Raw genomic sequence first — 17,124 nt, 5'->3', positions numbered from 1 at the left:
TCCCTAAGTTTAGAGTATAGACTCTACCTGTTTCGTCTTTATATTAAGTAGATTTTATAGGCCCTAGCGTTTAGAGTCACCAATTCAGCCTGTTGTGTCTTGATCTTACTGTTAATGGCTGGTGTGCAGTATGTCTTACACTAAGTCTGAATGCTACAAAGGCATGAAATGCAGCGACGGCACTCAGGTAGCTGGAGAGGCAAAGACTCTGCTGGAAACTACCAGGTGGTAACTGCAGTCACTGGCCGCAGCGAGGCCTTTACTCTCACAGCCTCTGGCGGCCATGACAAAACCAAGAGCAGGCAACTCAGACTTGGCTAAACAAAATGAACAGAGTTTTCGGAAATTCTGAAAAAAAAAAATGGCGCGTAGTCACTAGACATAGACACTAGATTAAAAAAAAAATTTTGTTTACAAAACTTTTTGATCTTTCTTTTTATCTCTACCTGTTGCTTAGCTAGTTTACAATAAGCAATTTTTATTTAGCGCGTTAACATTAAGATTCATTTTGTTTTGTGTATTTCGGGCTAGGTTTTATATAGCGACAATAACGTCATGGGGAAAAAAAAAAAGCAAAGACTAGGATTAGTTCTAGAAGAAAGAAAACAAAAGGAGAGAGATATCTTAATCCTGTTAGCCTCGTAAATAGAAGAAGAATAGTAAAAGTCTTTATTATCCATAAGGAAACTTGTCCTGCAATTTGTGCATTGCTCCAAAGTAAACATTCTAACTATAGAAAACAAAATATACAAGTACACCAGACACTTCAGGACAAATTTACAACTAGAAAAACAAAACCTAATGAAATAATCAGAAAGACACAAAGGTTATGGCACATTTCTTATTCCATATGCTAGAACGAATTCGTACAAGTGTTCCTTCTTCCCTAGTGCCATTAGAGAAAGAATTGGTTTGCCTGATCAGCCAGAAAAACCTATGACTTAGCAGAGTTTAAGTCATTGGTTCACAGGCATGACTAGATTGACACATGAAATACGTAGGACGTCATTATCTTCTTTTTGAAGTCACGTCTGTAATATATAAGAGAAGAAATAAATGACGCTAAAAACATTATTTAAATAGTGGTTACTTTGCTTCTAATTGCATAAGTAATTTTGATAAAATATTCTATTTGAGCCCAGCAATATGCAGTAAACCTTAGTCTATAACATCCTGTAACATAGAAAGCTGAATATCTGTACATAAAGTGTTTTTGTTACAGCAAATTAACACTTTTAGACCAATTTTGATGAATCTGAACATAACTCTGAGACCTACTTCAAGTTAGATCATTGCGGTCAAGTGCTATGCTCATGTCTCTTGCCTCACAACGAGGGTCCTATGTATATATTATTTGGAATGCATTTTATGTTTTATATTATAATACAATTAAATATATAATAGTAAGGTCCCATTTGAGTTGAGTCCTAGAAATCCCTAGAAATTCATTTAGATTTGAACTCGAGAGTCGAAACCTGTCGGTTTTATCACTCGGCCACCATACAAAGTATCTATCTATCTATCTATCTATCTATCTATCTATGCTTATTATTTCTAGCTAGTAAAAGTAGAAATTGTCTCACAACGTACTGGACTCACAAATATGCAATGTTTAGTGTATACTTTTCTTTAGTTGTTGCCCAATTTGAAAAACTCAAATCTTTATTTCAGTGATTATCAATGGGAGCACTCCTCAACAAAGATTAATGGGTCTGATGGTCACAGCCACAGCTACAGACAAGAAGGGGGCCACGTTTGTCCCTGGGACATTTAATGTAAGTTTTATTTTAGTTTTCAATTTTTTAAAATGAAGATTAAGTAAAACCAAAGGCCACGTAACAACTTGTATTTAAACAAAATATACAATATAATATTGAGGATTTATAGTATACATAAGTTTATCATTGAAAATAAATGAATGTATAATTATGTGTGTAACTAGCTACCAGCTACAGGCTTATATTTGAATATTAAGATAGTATAACTAGCTACCAGCTACAGGCTTATATTTGAACATTAAGATAGTATAACTAGCTACCAGCTACAGGCTTATATTTGAACATTAAGATAGTATAACTAGCTACCAGCTACAGGCTTATATTTGAATATTAAGATAGTATAACTAGCTACCAGCTACAGTCTTATATTTGAACATTAAGATAGTATAACTAGCTACCAGCTACAGGCTTATAATTGAATATTAAGATAGTATAACTAGCTACCAGCTACAGGCTTATATTTGAACATTAAGATAGTATAACTAGCTACCAGCTACAGGCTTATATTTGAATATTAAGATAGTATAACTAGCTAGCAGCTACAGGCTTATATTTGAGTTTGAAGACAAAGGGAGAGAGGAACAAAGTAAGAGATGGACTGGACACAATGGTTTAGTTCCAGTTTTCATCTGTCTTCAGCTGTCTCGAATATGTGTCTCCACTTTTCTGTCTCTTTTAACATCCATTTTCTGCCAGGTAGGCCAACTCTCCTTAATTCCAGTGAGCACAAATCTAAGACCTCGGCTGCTCTTACCAATACTTGATGTACTTTCTACCATTCTATATATAAGTTCAAGTGATCACAATCAAATCACTGAAATATTGTCAAACAAGTAGAGATGGAGTGAGCTCAGAGCATGCAAGGGACATTATCAGCGCTTGTCCTGAAGATGTAGCGTTTAGTCTGGCCCTATTAGGTCAAGGTGACATGTCCACCATTTAGATTTGCAAAAAGAAGAAAATAAGAAACTGGCTCATCTAGTTTCGCGTGGCTAACATTAAATAACAAGCGAACTCCATTTTTGTTTCTGCAAGCTTGTATGTGTCAACATTTGTACACGATCAGGCTGCCACCGATTCTACAAGGTTTGGGTTCAGTCCATTCGCCTTGTAGACATCTGTGTTTCGTGGTTTGTAGAACATTAGTCGAGTACTTTGATCTAATATTTCATTTAGTTGAAACGCATTACTCGCATGAAACACTCTTAGTTGTGTGCATTGTGTGTCTAATGGTAGGAGTCTATTCATTCAGTACAACGAACTGAAACTACTTGAAAAGTTGATACTCAAACAAACCTTAACTGTGGAAATAATGGAGATATAGCAGAAAACCTAATTGACTTCAGCGTCCTTGACATTATTTAGTTGATCCTAAAAATCTCCAATAGCTCTAGAATCTACAAATAATAGCCCTACTGTATCTTGAAAGAACTCATATATTCACCAGTAGTTTCGAACGATGTTGACAAAGGGGAGGTAATACAGTCAAACTAAAGAATGGCAAATTTTATCAGTTATTCCCCCCTCAAAATTTACCACCTCGGTACAAGTGAGATGATTACATCATTTAATATATTAATATTAGCACATTGTCTAGAAAGTTTGATACTTAGTTGACTTTGAGTTACGTATTCCATTTCCATAGTTTAGGCGTGCAATTGATCAAAGAAGTTGGTGTAGTCAAATAATGTATGTGATAAATACAACTCATTAGTACTAAATAATTAAAGACTCTAGCTAACATTACGTATTCGGCTATACGATAATGTATTCCTCTAGAGCTCTTGGGCAACCAGCTCAATATTCACTTTTCCATAAATAAAACTCCTGTCAACAAAATTGATTAGAATTTTTTAATGCGAAAATGAAGAAAAATAAAAGTACACTATCTTTTGACATACAGTGTAAATCTATGAAATGAATAAATCTGTAAACATATGTAATGATTATGTCATCAATAAAGGCAATTGTTATTATTACTTCTGTGTCATCTATTTCACCTTATATTAGTTATTATGACATTATGTAAATGTTCGCTTTCCCGATAGGCAAGACCTTGTCAGGCCTCAGGCCTGGTTCCGCCCACTGTGTTTTTCTTAGGCGGCATTGTGTACCTGTATGGCAGTATCGTCCATCACCCTAATCCCCTATCAACCATTCTCTTTCCCACCCTCAGACAACTGCTGACATCCGAGTCCAAGACTTAAAAGAAGATAAAACCTGTGACGAGTCAGTGATAGCCCACCGGTACCTGGTGAACAAGAACGGAGTCTTCTTTCGGTGGACCGCCCCGGTACCAGGAACTGGGTGCATCCACTTCAAGTAAGTACAGGTCACGTGAGCTAAAACATTGACCTTTTGTCATGACTGGTGACAACTGGACTGCCGACATGGAGTCTCGACCTGACATGAAGTGTTTATACAACTGGATACACGGTGAGCCGGCCACTAAGCGCATTTGATATGCATCATATACATTAGGTAGACAGAAGTAATTAGACCTGGATTGACACTCGCATTTAATGAGTCTTCATTAACAATAATCAGTGTATAACTTGTTTAGGCGGAGAAATAAATGAACTAACCTTACACTGAATGAAACATCTCGGGTCGAGACTCTTAGGTTAAGACACTTAGGATAGGTTGAGACACTTAGGATAGGTTGAGACACTTAGGATAGGTTGAGACACTTAGGGTAGGTTGAGACACTTAGGATAGGTTGAGACACTTAGGGTAGGTTGAGACACTTAGGATAGGTTGAGACACTTAGGGTAGGTTGAGACACTTAGGGTAGGTTGAGACACTTAGGGTAGGTTGAGACACTTAGGATAGGTTGAGACACTTAGGGTAGGTTGAGACACTTAGGGTAGGTTGAGACACTTAGGGTAGGTTGAGACACTTAGGGTAGGTTGAGACACTTAGGGTAGGTTGAGACACTTAGGGTAGGTTGAGACACTTAGGGTAGGTTGAGACACTTAGGGTAGGTTGAGACACTTAGGGTAGGTTGAGACACTTAGGATAGGTTGAGACACTTAGGATAGGTTGAGACACTTAGGATAGGTTGAGACACTTAGGATAGGTTGAGACACTTAGGATAGGTTGAGACACTTAGGGTAGGTTGAGACACTTAGGGTAGGTTGAGACACTTAGGGTAGGTTGAGACACTTAGGGTAGGTTGAGACACTTAGGGTAGGTTGAGACACTTAGGGTAGGTTGAGACACTTAGGATAGGTTGAGACACTTAGGGTAGGTTGAGACACTTAGGGTAGGTTGAGACACTTAGGGTAGGTTGAGACACTTAGGATAGGTTGAGACACTTAGGGTAGGTTGAGACACTTAGGATAAGTTGAGACACTTAGGATAGGTTGAGACACTTAGGATAGGTTGAGACACTTAGGATAGGTTGAGACACTTAGGATAGGTTGAGACACTTAGGATAGGTTGAGACACTTAGGATAGGTTGAGACACTTAGGATAGGTTGAGACACTTAGGGTAGGTTGAGACACTTAGGGTAGGTTGAGACACTTAGGGTAGGTTGAGACACTTAGGGTAGGTTGAGACACTTAGGGTAGGTTGAGACACTTAGGATAGGTTGAGACACTTAGGATAGGTTGAGACACTTAGGATAGGTTGAGACACTTAGGATAGGTTGAGACACTTAGGATAGGTTGAGACACTTAGGGTAGGTTGAGACACTTAGGGTAGGTTGAGACACTTAGGATAGGTTGAGACACTTAGGATAGGTTGAGACACTTAGGGTAGGTTGAGACACTTAGGATAGGTTGAGACACTTAGGATAGGTTGAGACACTTAGGATAGGTTGAGACACTTAGGATAACAGGAGACACTTAGGATAACAGGAGACAGAAAAAAAAGGGGGCGGAGGGATCCACTTGACAGATATCTTGGGTTACACCAAATAGTCCATCCTACTCACGTAGTGGCCAAGGTGAAGAAAGAAACAAACAAACCAACAAACCAACAACCAAACAAACCAACAACCAAACAACTAAACAAACCAACAAACAAACAAACAACCAAACAAACCAACAAACAACCAAACCAACCAACAACCAAACAAACCAACAACCAAACAAACAAACAAACCAACAAACAACCAAACAAACCAACAAACAAACAAACAACCAAACAAACCAACAAACAACCAAACCAACCAACAACCAAACAAACCAACAACCAAACAAACAAACCAACAAACCAACAAACAAACCAACAAACAACCAAACAAACATAATTTGATGTAGCATTTATGACGTTATCGTCTTGTTTCTTGACGCATTGAATGAAACAAACTATTTTGTAACATATTGTCCTCCTTCCCCGCCCCACTGCACCATTCTCTGCCCCACACTCTGCCCCAAACTATGCCTCAATTTTTGACTCACACACTGCACCACAACCTGCCCTTAACTGTACCTTAATTTCCGCCCCACACTCTGCCTCTCTCTCTCTCTCTCTCTCTCTTTCTCTGCCCTACACTCCTTACCACTCTCTGCCCCAAACTCTACCTCAATTGTGTCCCACACTCTGTCTCTATCTCTCTTTCCCACACTCTGCCCCACACTCTTCACTTCTGCCCCACACAATGTCCCGTTCTCTGTACCACTCTCTGCCCCACACCCTACATCACATGCTGCCTCACTTTCTGCCCCACAAGCTGCCTCTTTCTCTGCCCCACACTCTGTCTCTGTTTTGAACAGATTTTCAAACAATTATTAGCTTTACATTTATTCAAGCATTGATCAACCTATTGAAGTGATTCGATCCACTTTTAACATCTTTAAAATGTCCTGACACGCTTGTACTTGTCTTATAGTGAATTATCAAACAAAGACTAAAGGAATCAAAAGAAATATAGTAAAAAAATAATGACAATTCAGTTTTCTTTCCATTTTCCCAAACAAAAAAACATCGTTAATGGAATAAAAAAAAGCTTTTTTAAGTTCAAATAAACGAAATTTTAGTCGACTCAGATCGTTAAATATTCAACTTTGTCCCAACCAACCCTAAGTTATTTAACACAAAAATATTTTAAATCAAAGAAAACCCTAAAACACCCACAGGTTATATGGGACATAAGATACCTGCATCCCATGTTACAGAGGTGTATACGTCAGTCGTCACCAGGCACTGACTACTTATCTTCTGCAATCTAACTTGTGCATTTCAAAACCAATCAAATGTCAACTTTCACACAACCCGATGTTGCGAAACCTGCTATCAAAAAGTTCATTCTGGTTCAGATGTGTCAATAAGACATGTCTACATTCTATGTCAATAAACAAAGTGACTAACATGAGTCAGAAGCTCACCTTCGATACCAATGATACCTCCCAACCCTAGCACGGCTCGTCAGGTTAAACAGATCTAGAATGCTCCACGTACTTGCTGGTTCGGATGTTATCTGATAGCACATTCGGGAGTCAGGTTCATGAAGTCGGTACGTTCTAAAAAAAAAATATCTTCTGTCTTATTATGACGTTTGAAGTGGAAATAGACAAGTCTAGCTGATTGGAATGCAATTCATTCTGAACACTATGTTCAAGTTGAGAAAAAAAAAAAGATCATGCTTTTTATTACTTCCAGTCCGTTACACAAACGAATACAAAAGGGAATTAACTAGCTGTCATTTTACTGTTTGTATTACGTTGTTAATTCCCTTTATTAATACGTTTCAAACAATATTTTCCAACAAAGTTCTAAACTGTGTATTTCTTTCTATTCCGCAAGTTTGTTATAAAATTAATTTAAAAAAAAATATCCCCACAATTTACTAACAATAAATACATAAAGTTGTTTTTTTTTAAAGCCAGACAGACTTACGGTGGCGCCATTGTTATTTTAAAAAAAACCGGTTGGTCCAGAAATACTGGAGTGGTCAAGATTGTCCCACTAAGGTTTAAGAAAGGTAAATACACATTCAAGAATTAACGGTCCAGAGAACAGTCTAAGTATAATACAATGGATATTACGTTTGCACGGTACCGTTATTACATTATAGTCATCATGGTATTCAATGGTATCTTAAGTTATGATTAAAAAAATGGAGCTTTCAATTAACAAAGAATAAGATCATAAGTCTCCAAAAACACAGTTTAAGTCCTAAACTTTTAAAAGTCTCCAAATAACACAGTTTAATTAAATCCTAAACTTTCAAAGTCTCCAAAAACACAGTTTTAAGTCCTTAACTTTTAAAATGCTCCAAAAAAACACAGAGTAAGTCCTAAACTTTCAAAGTTTAAGTTCTAAACTTAGACTTGTATTTAGATACACAATGCAATATGAAAATATCCTTTAATAAATAATATATCCATTAGATTTATATAGCGTTTATATAGCGCTACTTTCATGCTTATAGCATGCTCAGTGCGCTATGATCCAATCTCATTTTTTGGCCCTTTTGGGGGGGGGGGGGGGGGAGAATGTTTTCCGTGTTCAGGTAACACAACTCTGCCCGAGTCGGGTGTCGAACCTGGAACCCCTTTCATAGGTAGCCAAACCAAGTCAAGTTCAAGCGTATTTAGCCTCTCGACCACAATAATTCTTCTTCTTTAAAAAAAACACCTAATCTTCTATCTTCTATATTATAAAGTAGAATGTGTGGTGTATGTATGTATGTATGTATGGATGTATGTTACTTATAGACATCAAAACCGCTTGACCAATCTTGATAAAACTAGGCAGGAATGTTCCTTGGGTACCAACTTAGACCGTAGTGTATGTATTGTAGCCCTAAAACAAACTTAAGACCCTCAAAAAAAATAAAGTTGTCCGACTCTATTACTGCTATAGTATTTTATGGATCTAGGCCATGTCTACAATGTTGACATTAGAAAAGATAGAAAGGATTTAGACCTAGATCTAATTTTAAGAAATACACTTTGCGCAGATAGTTTTTTACTTTGACACATGAAAATACAAAAGAAGATCCATTGATTTCATTATATAATAAAATTAACCTTCAATTTTGTGTTTCAAAAGCATTTTTTACATTAATTAGTTCCTTATATCTGTGACTACAGATTTCCTGGCGAACATTCTTTCATTAGACAATTCCGTAATGAATCGTTTACTAAAAATTAATTCGTTTAATTGTTTACTTTATAATCCCATCCCTAGATCTAAAACTCTAATTCAACTCTAAGATGATAAAACTTCTCTTCGCACAGATAGTTTTATACTTTAACCCATGAACATACTAATTATAGTCCATTCATTTCATATGTTGATCAAATTAACTATCAAATTTGGTTTTCTAAAGCATTTTTTAAGAGACTACATTCGTTTACGAAAGCTGCGAAGCCGAGTTGAGATAGGCCTAGATCTATATTCATTCATGAATCGCGTACTAAAAATTATTTCGTTTTTTATGTTTACATTCATTTAACAAAGCTATCGCTCTTTTCGTTTTTAATAGATATGATTGTATCGGCTTCGGGTAAACCCATTTTCGCAAAACTAATTTTATTTTCGTAGTGAAAGAGAAAAAAAACTTGAAAGGATCATTAGCTACGTTTAACATACATCTAAATCCAATCCACTAGATTAGTAAACACAAACTTAGACCCGCAGGCCGCGGGTAATGTCAGGCTAGTAACTTCTAAAACTAACAATGGCAATAATCACTCAAATTTGTCGCCTATTCAAGTAATTTTTCCATCCCAGTAATCTTATTTGTCCTCTAATACCAGCATTCTTATTGTCGTTTGAAACCAGCATTCTTCTTGTCGTCTGATACCAGCATTCTTCTTGTCGTCTGATACCAGCATTCTTATTGTCGTTTGAAACCAGCATTCTTCTTTGTCCTCTAAAACCAGCATTTTCTTATTGTCGTCTAAAACCAGCATTCTTCTTTGTCCTCTAAAACCAGCATTTTCTTATTGTCGTCTAAAACCAGCATTCTTCTTTGTCCTCTAATACCAGCATTCTTATTGTCGTCTGAAACCAGCATTCTTCTTTGTCCTCTAAAACCAGCATTTTCTTATTGTCGTCTAAAACCAGCATTCTTCTTTGTCCTCTAAAACCAGCATTTTCTTATTGTCGTCTAAAACCAGCATTCTTCTTTGTCCTCTAATACCAGCATTTTCTTATTGTCGTCTAAAACCAGCATTCTTCTTTGTCCTCTAAAACCAGCATTCTTATTGTCGTCTGATACCAGCATTCTTCTTTGTCCTCTAAAACCAGCATTCTTATTGTCGTCTGATACCAGCATTCTTCTTTGTCCTCTAAAACCAGCATTCTTCTTTGTCCTCTAAAACCAGCATTCTTATTGTCGTCTGATACCAGCATTCTTCTTTGTCCTCTAAAACCAGCATTCTTCTTTGTCCTCTAAAACCAGCATTCTTATTGTTGTCTGATACCAGCATTCTTATTGTCGTCTAAAACCAGCATTCTTCTTTGTCCTCTAAAACCAGCATTCTTATTGTCGTCTAATACCAGCATTCTTATTGTCGTCTAAAACCAGCATTCTTCTTTGTCCTCTAAAACCAGCATTCTTCTTGTCGTCTGATACCAGCATTCTTATTGTCGTCTGATACCAGCATTCTTCTTTGCCCTCTAAAACCAGCATTCTTATTGTCGTCTGATACCAGCATTCTTATTGTCGTCTGATACCAGCATTCTTATTGTCGTCTGATACCAGCATTCTTATTGTCGTCTGATACCAGCATTCTTATTGTCGTCTGATACCAGCATTCTTATTGTCGTCTGATACCAGCATTCTTCTTGTCGTCTGATACCAGCATTCTTATTGTCGTCTGATACCAGCATTCTTATTGTCGTCTGATACCAGCATTCTTATTGTCGTCTGATACCAGCATTCTTATTGTCGTCTGATACCAGCATTCTTCTTGTCGTCTGATACCAGCATTCTTCTTGTCGTCTGATACCAGCATTCTTATTGTCGTCTGATACCAGCATTCTTATTGTCGTCTGATACCAGCATTCTTATTGTCGTCTGATACCAGCATTCTTATTGTCGTCTGATACCAGCATTCTTATTGTCGTCTGATACCAGCATTCTTATTGTCGTCTGATACCAGCATTCTTATTGTCGTCTGATACCAGCATTCTTATTGTCGTCTGATACCAGCATTCTTCTTGTCGTCTGATACCAGCATTCTTATTGTCCTCCTAAGCACTCTCAGTAAATGAGAACTCTGTTGTTCAAAGGATTGTACAAGGTGTATGACCAATATATCATGATCCAAAAAACATTGTTACTTGATGCTCACATTTCTAACCCGGGACAATAACCCGGTGTACACAAATTCAAATGTCAGGATTTAAACCAGAAGTCTTCAGCACCGGACCATTCAAACATGTCCTAGCCAGTGACAATAAACCCTTATAAGCCTGTATATAAACATCCAGATGCCATCGTCAGGATTTAAACTAGAAACCTTTGGCACTTAACCACTCCACACCACTAACACTAAAACTTCACTGACTCTTATTTTCTTACAACGGAGTCATTATATACAAATAAAATACGAGTTTTCTTCTTCATTAATAAACTCAATCATTTGTTGGACTTCTATCCGAACTGGACTCAGAAACATAGTTCCCTAGAACTGTGAGGTGTGTTTAGCAATGTCTTCAAGTCCGAAGATTAAGGATGATTGCAGTGTTTCACACTGACTAAGCAAACAGTGACTTACTAGTCTTACGGCAACTTCCACAGATGATCCCATCTTTGATAACACTGGATAAAAGTGTTGGCCAAGCAAGAAATGTGCAGTCCAGCTGAAAAAAAAAAGATTTAAACATACAAAAGTTGAGCTTATCAAAATCATTCAAATTTCTTTATACATTAAAACGCAGACGTATACTGTGATTTGTCTGCAGAGAATGTTTCGCGTAACATTGGTCAGGTAACTGTCTATATGACTTTCATATTTCAAAGATTCTATCACTTTTATTAAATGTCTCGTCACCTGACACTATAGATAATATGTATCCTAAGATATAAATAAACCATCTGCAAAGAACTTCCAGACTCTGCTCTTTGTGTGAAGGCCTCACTGAGTTCTTCGGCAATTATACTGCCAGAGATTTTATCTCAAGAGCAGAAATCAAAATACAGGCGTCTGCTCTCCCTTCCCCCCCCCCTTTTTTTTTCATTTCCTCAACTCAGTCTCGAGGAATGTATTTTAAAAAATGACATTCTAAACTCACAGATTTTTTAAACTCTGACCAAAAGGTGTTTCCATAAAACGATAAAAAAAAACTTTATTGCGACATTACTGTGTGAAAAGATGCAACCCCCTCCCCCCACCCTGTTAGCGTGTAGTTTTATATCCGTTCAGTTCCTTTCATCCTGGCTTCTTGTAGAGGATCTTCTCAGATATTTAGATCTAATAGATCCACATAACCTTCAACTTCAGTCTGCACTAGAAGCTAGTAGATCAAGACCTGTTTGCATCTCATTAAATCTTCATTAGTAGCACGTTGCTCTCCCTTGGGGAGGCTTCTATGTGTGGGTTATCTCTCTTATTCTCTCTACGTCATATCCTCCCGTCTAAACAGCTCGTAACTAGCTGGTAGTTTTGTATCTCTGTATACTACTCAATTATCGGCCCTTTTAAATAGCTCAGCGAAATTGTAGCCTTATCAAATTGGTCAATAATTGATTTATTACGTCGCTCTGTCTGTTTGCCTGTCTGTCTGTCTTGAAAAAATTTTGTACATGCTTTTCTCCAAACCAATTTTCTGAATTAATTGAAACTTTGCACAATAATTCATTGGAGAAACACGAATCTTGTTGGATCCAGTTGAAAAAGTAAATAATTATTTGGTGCACCTAACATAACATGAATAAATACATTCAAAAATATCCAATCAGTCAATTAATTGTTGGTAAATAATTATTTTGTTTGATATCAAATGAGGGAAATTAGTAAAAATAAGGGACTTATATAAGCTTTGCTTTTGTTGTCCTAGTGTGAAAGTGTAGCGGTGGTGACATGTTTTTGATCTACTATCAGAAGTGCTAATTAATAAATAATGGTAATGTCTTGTTTCCCTTCTCTGAGCCTGTCTTCAACAACGGCTTTTCTTTGAGTGTGTCCCTATGTGAGAAGTGCTTAGAAAGTTTGATCCTGCAGTGCTAATGAGAAGTGCTTAGAAAGTTTGATCCTGCAGTGCTAATGAGAAGTGCTTAGAAAGTTTGATCCTGCAGTGCTAATGAGAAGTGCTTAGAAAGTTTGATCCTGCAGTGCTAATGAGAAGTGCTTAGAAAGTTTGATCCTGCAGTGCTAATGAGAAGTGCTTAGAAAGTTTGATCCTGCAGGCTAATGAGAAGTGCTTAGAAAGTTTGATCCTGCAGTGCTAATGAGAAGTGCTTAGAAAGTTTGATCCTGCAGGCTAATGAGAAGTGCTTAGAAAGTTTGATCCTGCAGTGCTAATGAGAAGTGCTTAGAAAGTTTGATCCTGTAGTGCTAATGAGAAGTGCTTAGAAAGTTTGATCCTGCAGGGCTAATGAGAAGTGCTTAGAAAGTTTGATCCTGCAGTGCTAATGAGAAGTGCTTAGAAAGTTTGATCCTGCAGGCTAATGAGAAGTGCTTAGAAAGTTTGATCCTGCAGGCTAATGAGAAGTGCTTAGAAAGTTTGATCCTGCAGGCTAATGAGAAGTGCTTAGAAAGTTTGATCCTGCAGTGCTAATGAGAAGTGCTTAGAAAGTTTGATCCTGCAGGCTAATGAGAAGTGCTTAGAAAGTTTGATCATGCAGGCTAATGAGAAGTGCTTAGAAAGTTTGATCCTGCAGTGCTAATGAGAAGTGCTTAGAAAGTTTGATCCTGCATGGCTAATGAGAAGTGCTTAGAAAGTTTGATCCTGCAGTGCTAATGAGAAGTGCTTAGAAAGTTTGATCCTGCAGTGCTAATGAGAAGTGCTTAGAAAGTTTGATGCTGCAGTGCTAATGAGAAGTGCTTAGAAAGTTTGATCCTGCAGTGCTAATGAGAAGTGCTTAGAAAGTTTGATCCTGCAGGGCTAATGATATTATATTGTTTAAATACTTCCTTTAGTTTGTACAGCGGAGACACCAAAACGCTAGTTACTTAGAGTAGGAACATCTCCAATGGGCTGGTCCACGGGATCATTTTTTTAAAACTCATTTTTCTGCTATTTATTCCGAAAGTAAAAACATAATGGATGTTAAAGAATATCTAACTTTGCTTCCCCCCCCCCCCTCAAAAAAAAAAAAAGAAGTGATTTTTAGTTTTAAAAATCTAAATGAAATCCACTTTATTTGGTTTTGACTTTTAATTATCAGGCATTCAAACAATAACGTGCTCTGTTTTGAAAACAACAAAACAACAGCTCTATTTTTTGGAGCCCTCGGTTTTTATAGATTACAAAATGAATTGAAAGAATAAAATGTACAAAAGGAACGTGCTCTAAATGTATGATTTTATTTCTTGTCTCTAATGTCCGGGTCAATGGGACAGAACTACGACTCAATAGCTCTACTGATTGTTAGATGTAGATTTGTTGATACTCGATGCTTTAGAGCAACTACACCGGTGTAGGCGTATTAAATAATTAATGTAGATCTTAAAATAAACATAAACAAGTTTCTTGTCAAACAAAACTCTATGTGTTGGTCTAACTCTGCACAGAGTCAACTTGAAAGGAGACGTAGAACCACAAGTGTAAGGATAATTGAAACAAGATCTAATTCTCTAAAAATACCCATGTTTCTGTATAACTTCTCTCGCTTGTTCTCTCAGCATACACAACCAAACCAAGCGCTCACCTTTACTCATGGTTACATCAGAAACTCGCACAAGATTCTAGCCGAAAACGTAGAAGAAATGTACACAATGTGTTCAGTTCAATGAGAACTTTTGTTGGACTTATTGATATTAATTTGTTACTACCATTCACATTGACAAAACTTGTTCAGATACTCACAACTGGGGTCTAGATTTATTTGTAGGTTTGTTGAGAATACATTGTTGGTAGACTTATTCCAAGCCATAAATTCATATTGCAACATCTAAACAACGGTATATAGATCTACAAAAAAATATCTTGACCAACTTTGTCTTGGAGCATATTTCAAAGTTTGTCTAGCCCGGCTATCTTTGAAGAAGTCTATAGAGGATAGATGCCGACTCCTTGAAGGCCTCTGGAGGATCTTTTTCATCTCTCTGTCTAAAGAGCTCCAAAAGTAAGCAGACGAACATTGGCTCATTTCCGTTGTCATCGAGTCAGGGGAGGGAACCAAACACATCGAGAGATTTGTTTTGATAATGTACCACCAACTGTGTAAAGAAGGATGGATCTAAAAGTGGAACGCTCTGGTGGATACATTTGGATAGATGTTTTAACTAACATTTCCCTGGTGGATACATTTGGATAGATGTTTAACTAACATTTCTCTGGTGGATACATTTGGATAGATGTTTAACTAACATTTCTCTGGTGGATACATTTGGATAGATGCTTTAACTAACACTGCTCTGGTGGATACATTTGGATAGATGTTTCAACTAACATTTCTCTGGTGGATACATTTGGATAGATGTTTCAACTAACATTTCTCTGTTGGATCCATTTGGATAGATGTTTCAACTAACATTTCTCTGTTGGATCCATTTGGATAGATGTTTCAACTAACATTTCTCTGTTGGATCCATTTGGATAGATGTTTCAACTAACATTTCTCTGCTGGATACATTTGGATAGATGTTTCAACTAACATTTCTCTGCTGGATACATTTGGATAGATGTTTCAACTAACATTTCTCTGCTGGATACATTTGGATAGATGTTTTAACTAACATTTCTCTGGTGGATACATTTGGATATATATTTATTCATACTGACTCCTCTCAATGATAGCGCCATTGGCATGGCCGAGAAAATATACCCCCCCCCCCTTTTTTTTTCTCCGAGCTTGACTCATTAGCTTGACTTTAATTGTGATGTATTCGTGTTTAGTCTCTCATTTGTTTGTGTCAAGATTAAAACATCTGTTTATCAGGTACATAATAAACACTATCTTTAGACATCTACTGACATTACATTTACTCGGTCTTAATGTAAAATGCTGAAAATGTCCATTTAGTAAAAGTCTAAACTTAACGGGAAATAGAAATATTTTTAATGTTTTTTATTTGATCTGACCTTGAATTATGAGCAATTAAAAGCTCAGATTTCGTTTCCTGTTCACTTATTAGATGTTCGCTGCATGACACAATTTTATTTTTTAAACGTCAAACGATCAATTTTTTTTTTCCGAATTGAGACTCTGACAGGCGGAGAGCAGACGTTACATTATATCTGAATGTTATTGGACACATTACATTATATCTGAATGTTATTGGACACATTACATTATATCTGAATCTTATTGGACACGTTACATTATATCTGAATCTTATTGGACAAGTTACATTATATCTGAATGTTATTGGACACGTTACATTATATCTGAATGTTATTGGACACATTACATTATATCTGAATGTTATTTGTCCAGCTTAAAGTAGCGCCTTGACATTGCCTGACAGATTGAATGTATTACTACGCCGTGTCATTGGGTGCTCTCTTGAATAACGTAAAACTTAGTTAAAAACTAACAAGAAAATCATTTTAAAAAATAATATCAAAAACACAGCTTACATTAAATGTAATTGTATCAATAGGTTTGGATCAGTCATGTCATTAAATTTGTAATAGATCTAGACTAATTATAATAAATCTGTGCTTTTAGAAATATTTTTACCGATTGTTTTTGTTTTCTTGATTTTACTTTCTCAATGCGCTGTGATCTTATCATCTGTCTGAAATGAAAAAAAAAAAGCACTTGCTCACTGAGGGCTCAAGCCTCTTCAACTTATACCACCACCCCTTTTAAGTACGATTTCTTTCCCTTGTTCCATTCTTGTTTTGTCAGGTACAAGAAATTATTCGGCAAAATTTCAACTTGACCCGAGATAGGGTGTGAAAGAAATAACGTGTAGAAACTTTTGACCAGACAGACAGACAGACAGAGTAAATTGTTTTAAGCTTAATAAAAAGTACACACCAATATTCAAATCTAGATCCTAAGTCTCAGAATCCAGGTCTTCTACCACGTTGTCCGCTATTGATTTGTTCCTAAGCTATATTTGGTCTTGGACATCTTCCCCTTTTGTCTTACATAACAAACTAATAATAAAATGGCCCAAAAGTAAACGTTTTCCTGAATATTACTCTGACCAGTGAATGCTAGTATTTATTACCTTAAATGGACCGGCCTTGACTTTCAGTATCTCTACCCCCCCCCTCTCAAAACTTTCCTCACCATTAAAACTTGAGACCATTCACAGACTTTCA

At 36.7% G+C, this 17,124-nt stretch overlaps 2 protein-coding genes across 9 annotated transcripts in view; one reads left to right on the top strand and one right to left on the bottom strand.

The window, feature by feature from the left end:
- The window catches only part of LOC106078027 (uncharacterized), a 12,214-nt gene extending 11,904 nt beyond the window's left edge, over window positions 1–310 (bottom strand). The window contains exon 1 of one of the 2 annotated variants that reach the window (XM_056033669.1): window positions 81–310. The gene's annotated coding sequence lies outside the window, so the exon portion shown is untranslated. Of the gene's footprint in view, window positions 1–27 lie in introns of both variants that reach the window. The other variant, XM_013238759.2, reaches the window with a different exon arrangement.
- LOC106078023 (spondin-1) overlaps window positions 1–17,124 on the top strand; it is a 216,923-nt gene that overhangs the window by 138,936 nt on the left and 60,863 nt on the right. For all 7 annotated transcript variants that reach the window (XR_008778654.1, XM_056033652.1, XM_056033653.1 and 4 more), the window contains exons 3-4: window positions 1,672–1,775; window positions 3,955–4,100. Coding sequence is in view for 6 of the 7 variants with exons in the window: in XM_056033652.1 (XP_055889627.1) it covers window positions 1,672–1,775; window positions 3,955–4,100 (250 nt within the window). In the remaining variant the exon portion in view is untranslated. The remainder of the gene's footprint in view (window positions 1–1,671; window positions 1,776–3,954; window positions 4,101–17,124) is intronic.

The sequence above is a fragment of the Biomphalaria glabrata genome, chromosome 6 (assembly GCF_947242115.1).
Source record: "Biomphalaria glabrata chromosome 6, xgBioGlab47.1, whole genome shotgun sequence".
NCBI lineage: Eukaryota > Metazoa > Mollusca > Gastropoda > Planorbidae > Biomphalaria > Biomphalaria glabrata.
The sequence above is the reverse complement of the archived record's forward strand: the minus strand, read 5'-3'. Positions and strand labels throughout refer to the sequence as shown.